Source organism: Aquarana catesbeiana, linkage group LG13, assembly GCF_042186555.1.
Source record: "Aquarana catesbeiana isolate 2022-GZ linkage group LG13, ASM4218655v1, whole genome shotgun sequence".
In the NCBI taxonomy this organism is placed as follows: Eukaryota; Metazoa; Chordata; class Amphibia; order Anura; family Ranidae; genus Aquarana; species Aquarana catesbeiana.
In genome coordinates, this window is record NC_133336.1 from 44795609 (window position 1) to 44804560 (window position 8952).

General features: G+C 45.4%; 1 protein-coding gene across 1 annotated transcript in view; it reads left to right on the top strand.

Moving 5' to 3' along the window:
* The window catches only part of LOC141117628 (cholesterol 24-hydroxylase-like), a 170596-nt gene extending 161855 nt beyond the window's left edge, over positions 1 to 8741 (top strand). Inside the window, exon 15 of the mRNA XM_073610572.1 lies at positions 8419 to 8741. Within this exon, the coding sequence (XP_073466673.1) occupies positions 8419 to 8565 (147 nt within the window). The 3' untranslated portion in view covers positions 8566 to 8741. The remainder of the gene's footprint in view (positions 1 to 8418) is intronic.
* Positions 8742 to 8952: the final 211 nt, after the last annotated feature.

The following is an 8952-nucleotide window of genomic DNA, read 5'->3' on the forward strand; positions in this document are numbered from 1 at the left end:
AACGAATTTCCAAAGGCTTTTTTTTTCTAGTGATATCAAGAATAATATTATTATGCTTGTTGTTTTTTTTTTTTGGTGCAAGTTACCAAAACACCATTATCCCGTAGTTTTTAAGATCAAAGATACAACTATGTTGGTGTCCCTTGTCAATTTTTTTAAAATGTAACTGCCTACTCCCAAACTGTCATTTGAAGTAAAACACATAGCCAAGTATTATTCTCCACAATTTTTTTATTGTGCATTAAAAAAAGAAAACAAATAAAATTAGACATAAAATAAAACTTAAGGCCTTCTAAAAATACAAGGTTGAGGGATCATCATCAGCATTCAGACTTTATAAAGAATGCAACAAGAAATGTAAGGATGCAATAAGGATGGTTAAGATAGAACATAAAAGACATATAGAGGAGGAGAGCAAAAAAAATCCCAAGAAATTCTTTAAGTATGTAAACAGTAAAAAAGGGAGGACAGACCATATTGGCCCCATAAAGAATGAGGAAGGACATCTGGTTACAAAGGATGGGGAGATGGCGAAGGTATTGAATTTATTCTTCTCCTCAGTCTTCACGAGGGAATCGGGGGCTTCAGTAACCAAAACTGCAGTATTTATCCTCATGACACAACACAGGAAGCACCTCCATGGTTAACAGAGGACAGAGTTAAAATTAGACTTGAGAAGCTTAACATTAATAAATCACCGCGACCAGATGGCTTGCACCCGAGGGTAATTAGGGAACTCAGTCAAGTGATTGCCAGACCATTGTTCCTAACTTTTACAATGCACAAGTAAAGGCGCAAAAACTGGAAAGTTATAAAACCATCACTATGGGCAAATGTTTAAACATATAATACAGGTAGATGCTATATATGAAGAGAGAGCAATGATATGTTAGTCCATGACAGTCCATGTAAAAAGTATGGGAAGATGGGATAATAGTATGGGATCCACAACCAGGGCTGCCTTCCAGGAGAACTGAAACCGGGCTCCAAATTCTGAAGGAAAAAACACAAGGGGAAAGGCACCTCTGGGTGTAGTATAAAACCAATTTATTAAAAACAATGTGCAAGCAACTCACATTTAGAAGGTTAAAAAGTAGCATGTAGTGGATTAGGGAGATGATCCATCATGAGAAAAAGTCCATCAGGTCGGTCACGATCCCCTCTGCTAGGTGAAGCGTATGGCTTGCTGTGTACCGCTGAAGCCGGCTGCGGTGATGGTGGAATCCAAAGCGAGGCCAGGAACGCAGATGGGAGGCAGGCGCGGAGTAGTGATGTCACTGGACGTGAAACGCGTCGTTGTCCAGTGACGTCACTACCCCGCGCCTGCCTCCCATCTGCGTTCTTGGCCTTGCTTTGGATTCCACCATCACCGCAGCCGGCTTCAGCGGTACACAGCAAGCCATACGCTTCACCAGCTAGCAGAGGGGATCGTGACCGACCTGATGGACTTTTTCTCATTAACCATCTCCCTAATCCACTACATGCTGCTTTTTAACCTTCTAAATGTGAGTTGCTTGCACATTGTTTTTAATAAATTGGTTTTATACTACACCCAGAGGCGCCTTTCCCCTTGTGTTTTTTCCTAATTTTTACAGGCAGTCTACTGACTGGAATGGTACCAGCTGATTGGAGAAAAGCCAATGTAGCACCAATATTTAAAAAGGGCCCAAAATACATCCCTGGGAATTACAGACCAGTTAGCCTAACATCAATAGTATGTAAACTCTTAGAGGGGATGATAAGGGACTATATACAAGATTTTAGTAATGAGAACGGTATCATTAGCAGTAATCAGCATGAATTCATGAAGAATCGTTCTTGCAAACCAATCTACTAACCTTCTATGAGGAGGTGAGTTGCCAGCTAGATAAAGGAAGGCCCCTAGATGTGGTGTATCTGGATTTTGCAAAAGCATTTGACACAGTTCCCCATAAACGTTTACTGTACAAAATAAGGTCCGTTGGCATGGACCATAGGGTGAGTACATGGATTGAAAACTGGCTACAAGGGCGAGTTCAGAGGGTGGTGATAAATGGGGAGTACTCGGAATGGTCAGGGGTGGGTGGTGGGGTCCCACAGGGTTCTGTGCTGGAACCAATCCTGCTTAATTTGTTCATAAACGACCTGGAGGAAGGGGTAAACAGTTCAATCTCTGTATTTGCAGACGATACTAAGCTAAGCAGGGCAATAACTTCTCCGCAGGATGTGGAAACCTTGCAAAAAGATCTGAACAAATTAATGGGGTGGGCAACTACATGGCAAATGAGGTTCAATGTAGAAAAATGTAAAATAATGCATTTGGGTGGCAAAAATATGAATGCAATCTATACACTGGGGGGAGAACCTCTGGGGGAATCTAGGATGGAAAAGGACCTGGGGGTCCTAGTAGATGATAGGCTCAGCAATGGCATGCAATGCCAAGCTGCTGCTAACAAAAGCAAACAGAGTATTGGCATGCATTAAAAAGGGGATCAACTCCAGAGATAAAACGATAATTCTCCAGCTCTACAAGACTCTGGTCCGGCCGCAGCTGGAGTATGCTGTCCAGTTCTGGGCACCAGTCCTCAGGAAGGATGTACTGGACTAGGAGCGAGTACAAAGAAGGGCAACAAAGCTAATAAAGAATCGGGGGGATATTAGTTATGGGGAAAGGTTACGAGCACTGAACTTATTCTCTCTGGAGAAGAGACGCTTGAGAGGGGATATGATTTCAATATACAAATACCATACTGGTGACCCCACAATAGTAATAAAAGTTTTTTGCAGAAGAGAGTTTAACAAGACACGTGGCCACTCATTAAAATTAGAAGAAAAGAGGTTTAACATTAAACTACGTAGAGGGTTCTTTACTGTAAGAGCGGCAAGGATGTGGAATTCTCTTCCACAGGCTGTGGTCTCAGCGGGGGGCATCGATAGTTTCAAGAAACTATTAGATAAGCACCTGAATGACCACAACATACAGGGATATACAATGTAATACTGACTTATAATCACACACATAGGTTGGACTAGATGGACTTGTGTCTTTTTTCAACCTCACTTACTATGTAACTATGTAACCAGGGGCGTTGCTAGGTCTGCAAAAGATCTGGGGCTAGAGCCCATAGCAGCGGTCACCAACCTTTTTGCATGCCTGCGGGGGGGACCTTCCATGTTGCCTGCCACCAGATGTGGATTGTCACTTGCCACTTTCACCTGGCAGCAGATGTGGATTGTCACTTGCCACATCACCTGCCACCATTTTCAGATTGCCACATCTCCTGACACCATTTGCAGATTGTCACTTGCCACGTCACCTGCCACCATTTGCAGATTGTCACTTGCCACGTCTCCTCGCACCATTTGGCTTTCCACATCTCCTGCCACCATTTGCAGATTGTCACCACATCTCTTGCCACCATTTGCAGATTGTCACTTGCCACGTCTCCTACCACCATTTGCAGATTGTCACCACATCTCTTGCCACCATTTGCAGATTGTCACTTGCCACGTCACCTGCCACCATTTGCAGATTGTCACTTGCCACGTCTCCTGGCACCATTTGGCTTTTCACATCTCCTGCCACCATTTGCAGATTGTCACTTGCCACGTCACCAGCCACCAGATGTGGGTTGTCACTTGCCAACTGATGTGGATTGTCACTTGCCATGCCAACCAGTGCCACCAAATGTGCATTGACGCAGCATTGGTGGCAGGCTGACAGCACTGGTCCATTTAGTGACAGCAGGAGAGCGGTGATGCGGGGAGGGCACTGAGAGATGATGTCATCTCGCTGCTCCCCGATGCACCTCCGACATTGAAGCAAGGGGGTCTGGCTGCAAAGTGGAGCCCCACGATGACAGGAAGCACATGACCTCCACTCCACCGTGCTGTGAGGGTGGAAGAGTTCTGATGTGTGGTGGGCAGTGAGAGATGATGTCATCTCTGCTGCTCGCCACACCTCGCTCCTAAATTGAAGAGGCCCGGCTGTGAAGAGCGCTGATGTGGAGCGTAGTGGTTCGCATAGTGCAGTGTGAACTGCCTGCGAGTCCTATGCGATGCGGGATCAGCCACTGGAATTGTGTCGGTTCCCACATCGCGCTAGTGTGAACTGCCACTTAGTGCATTGGAGAGATGCAAAAACACTATAGAAATATGTGCTTTGTTCATATTTCATGTCTGAGGTTTACAACCACTTTAACCACTACGCATCCACGCTATGGCCGAATGACGGCCACAGCGCGGACCTGAATTCCCGGGAGGCCGTCATATGACGGCCTCCCCTGTGCACGCTCCCTGCGCGCGCCCTGTAGGGCGCGCCGGGCGCGCTGTGATCACCGAGTCACTGAGACTCGGCTGATCACCGACCCTTACCATGTGATCAGCTGTCAGCCAATGACAGCAGATCACATGATGTAAACAAAAGATTGGTAATCGTTTCTTTTTTTTACTCACGCTGACAGCGTGAGTAGAAAAAAAAGCCGATCACCGGCTCGGATGTCAGGGACATCGGTCCCCAAGTGGAAGAGGCACATCTGCCTCATCAGTGCCACCTAAAAGTGCCACCTAACACTGCCCACAGTACTACCTAACACTGCCCACAGTGCCACCTAACAGTGCCCACAGTGCCACCTAACAGTGCCCACAGTGCCACCTAACAGTGCCAACAAGTGCCACCTATCAATGCCCACCTGTAGTGCCAATCAGTGCCACCTGGCAGTGCTGCCCATCACTGCCACCCATCAGTGCCCATCACTGCCGCCTATCAGTGCCTCATCAGCGTACATCAATGAAGGAGAAAAATGACCCGTTTTAAATTTTTCATAACAAAATATAAAAAAAAAAAAAAAAAATTTTTTTAACAAAAAGTAAAAACCGCAGAGGTGATCAAATACCACCAAAAGAAAGCTCTATTTGTGGTGAAAAAATGATAAAAATTTAATTTGGGTACAGTGTTGTATGACCGCGCAATTGTCATTCAAAGCTGAAAATTGGTCTGGATAGGAGGGGGGTTTAAGTGCCCTGTAAGCAAGTGGTTAAAGCGGGGGTTCACCCACACCGCCAAAAAAAAAAAAATATTAAAAGCCAGCAGCTACAAATACTGCAGCTGCTGACTTTTAATACATGGCCACTTACCTGTCCCAGGGTCCAGCGATGTCGGCAGGGGACGCCGAGAACCCGCTCGGTTCTCGGCAGTTGCCGCCGCCATCCTAGGTGAGGGAATCAGGAAGTGAAGCGTTGCGGCTTCACTTCCCGGTTCCCTATTGCGCATGCGCGAGTCGCGCTGCGCATCCCTAGTGGTCCCCGCTCTCTGCTGGGAGCTGTGTGTTCCCAGGAGACAGCGCGGTCAGGACGGGAAGAGGCATAGACTCCCATGGGAGTCTATGCCGGAAGTGGGTGCAAATACCTGTCTTTGACAGGTATCTGCACCCCCCTCCCCCCTGAAAGGTGCCAAATGTGACACCGGAGGGGGGGAGGGTTCCGAAAAGCGGAAGTTCCATTTTTGTGTGTAACTCCGCTTTAAGTCACTCTACTCAAATTCTATTTCACAAGACAGTATAAATGAGTAGATGCTTATGTGTTACTGAATAATCAGGGCTGTTTTTTTACACACTCCCTGAAATTCATAAAGACTGGCGCACACAGATTTTGCGAAAGTGTCTCTTATGTGTTCTAAAAGTGTTACAGCATGTGCTAAATTTATGTACCTGTCTAAAACTTGCACTTGAATCCCTGCCAATCAGGAAGCGGGTTTTTACACCGGTCACCTAATTGGCTGAAAAGACAGGTGATCCTTTTAGATGCCTAGGGGGAGGAGGGAGGCTGCCATGGAGGAGAGGACTCGGAGCCAAGACACTGCACCACGTTGCCTGCCACCCCTATGATGGGGTAAGTACCAGACCGGTGGGTGCCGCTCGGGGGGGAGGAATGGGTGGTTGTTTGCCGCCTCCCCCCCCCCTCCAAAAAAAAAAAAAAACACCAGCCGCCACCTGCCACAATGTAAAATATTTTAGAACTACCTGAATTTGCTATGCGAGTCGCTGTCAGAGCCAAAGAAGTTGCAGAAGCTTCATGAATTCGGAGCAATACATTAACAAGAGTGATTAACATCAGAAAAGTGGCTCAGCATCTTAATTGAATTTCCCCATTGATACTCTCTTCTTCCATGTTCCTCCAAATCTCAGTTTAAATGTCAGAGCCCTCGGTGGGGGGGAAGTGGGGGGATCATTTGACAGTTTCTTACAAATGTTGACCACTCTGTTGTGATATCTCTTTGTTTAAAGCGAAGTTCCAGCCGTTTCCGTGTTTATTAAAAGTCAGCAGCTACAAAAAGTGTAGCTGCTGACTTTCAATAAACACTCACCTGTCCTAGGATCCAGTGATGTGGCCTCCTGAAGCCTCCGTTCTCTCCCTCGCCTCTCCCTGGTGCGGCATCATTAGTGTGGGCATCTGGCTGTGAGAGCTTGCGGCTTTACAGTCGGGTACCCACTGCGCATGCGTGAGCCCCGCTGCACATCCTGAATGGCCGGGGAATCTTCTGGGGCCTGTGACGTGTCCCAGAAGATTGCAGTTAGAGCAGAACTTCCGCTCGAGCCGCCTAGGCAGTCAGAACGGAAGTGGGAGCTGGGTACCTGTCAAAACTAGGTACCTACCCCCCCTCGCCAAAAAAATGAAATGTGGCATGTTAGGGGGTCGGAAGTTACACTTTTGGGTGGCACTCCACTTTAAGCTGCTGATCTGCACATCTGCTGTCCAAGAGGTAGTGGTAGATAGGAGCTGGATACGGATTTTCACAGGTCATCAAAATGTAAACAAAGTCATTACTTGAGCCCTATTGGCCTCTATTCAGCAGCTCACCGCAAAGGCAGGGGACTGTCCTGGAGAGAACATTCAAGTTTAAAAAGTCAAAGAGAGTTCCAAATGAAAAATCCTTAAGAGTCAAAATTCTTTATTGTTCAATTGATTAAAACAAGCAACTCAAAGGCCACCAATAAGGTCTGGGTGTGGTGATAGATCGTGGACTGAAGGATCCTGAGGAGCTGGCCTGGTGTTTTTGGTAGAGCTCCGATTTTCCACCAAAAAAAAAAAAAAAAAAAAAAGAGAGGGAGGCAGGAGAGCCCTCACTGTATAGTGTAATAGATTAATTAGAAAACAAGAAAACCGTGCTTCCACAATAAAACGCAAAAAGGTCAAAATGGACTTACAATTACTATCTCCATGCAGGGTCAGTGTGGCGGCTCTCTATGCCTCGGCATTCCCATCCTGGGTGCTCTTTGAGGGTTCTCAGGTGGGTGAATGAAGTGGTAGAAAGAATCAGTGCAAAAAGAACCCTTAGGTAGTTCTATTGGCAGAAGCGCCCGATGTGATTGTTCAAAGGATAGGCATGAGTCGTCTGCTTTAGTAAAACATCCAATTACTTTATTTCACCAAATAAAATGCGTTTTGTGGCTTTAAATTGCAACTTCCTCAGTTCAAGGTGATACAATTAGTGTCTGCGGGTTAAAAAGTTGTCATAGGGTACAATAGGTATGTAACATAACTCAAAAGCACAGTGTAAAAAAAACAGTCAAATAAATGTAAAACATATAAAAAGCAACCAAATATGAGAAGTGCACAAATAAAGCCACCAATGCATTTTGGGGGGCCCAATGAAGAGGAATTGTGTGACCCCCCAAACCGCATTTGTGGCTTTTGCCCTGGTTGTGGTACCCAGTAGAACAATAATGACTTTGGACTCCCAAGGATTTCTCATTTGGCTTTCACTTTGACTTATTACACTTGGATTTCTCAACTCGGGTGAATGTTCTTTCCTGGAGAGTTCCCTGCCTTTGTGGTGACCTGCCAAATAGAGGCCCATTGGGCTCAAGTAATGACTTTGTCCGCATTTTGACGACCTGTGAAAATCTTTATCCAGCTCCCCTCTACTACTGAAACAAGTAAAAGGATTGAGCCGGCAACTCTGTAGTCCATATAGCGATGTTAATAGTTGGTTACAAAAAGTGACAAGCAAAACAACTGACAAGTTGCGGCAACAGCCTTAGTCAATACATCCCCTCTACTAATACCGCATGGCCAGCAGGTGTGCAGTTCAGCATCTTAAACACATAGAGATCACAATAGAATTCCAGAGGTTTGCACCTTCCCCTTGGTGCTCTCTTGGAAACTTTGTGCATCTTCTGTGGCCTGTATAAGGGGCTCCCATTCCGCCTGCTGGATTCTTTTAATTTCTTTCATATTATGGAGATTGTAACAGAAGGAGATGAAACACAAAGGGGTACAGGAAGACCTAAAACTCCCATTGAAAAGCAACGCAATCAGAAATTATGGCAGGGAGATCTCTGTCTTGGAACTTTTTAAATATGAGAAGCTGCATGAGTTGTATCTACAATGTTACTGTTGGGTGTACCGAAAACTGATTTTATGTGTCTTCCTATGTAGATGGAAGCGAAGGTGGTAATAGCCAAGCTCCTGCAGAGATTCGAGTTTGAGTTGGTGGAAGGACAAAGCTTTGAGATATACGACACAGGCTCTCTACGGCCCATGGGAGGGGCAATATGTAGTGATAAAGAAAGAGGCAATATGTAGACTGAGGCCCCGAACAATCTCTGGAACCACAAAGAAATAGAGTTTTTATGTATATTGTTTCACGTAGAGACTATGTCAAATAACTGTCTAAAATAAGAAGACTATGTAAAAGTCTATATACTAATGAGTTTACAAAAAAAAAAAAAATGTAATTTTAAAGGGTCAGCTTACTTTTACCAGAAAATTGCTTATGCATGTAAGGGATGCAGGTAGATTGAAATAAACTGTTTAGCTTTCACCAAAGTTAAATAATGCCCTAACCATAGGAGTAGGCCATTTATGTACTTCTGAAAGCCTGGCCAAAACACTCCCAGAGATGGCATGATCCTGTCCTGCCTTGTTGCTAGGACGTTGCTAAGACACTCCCAGCTAAATCAAACTCCTTTG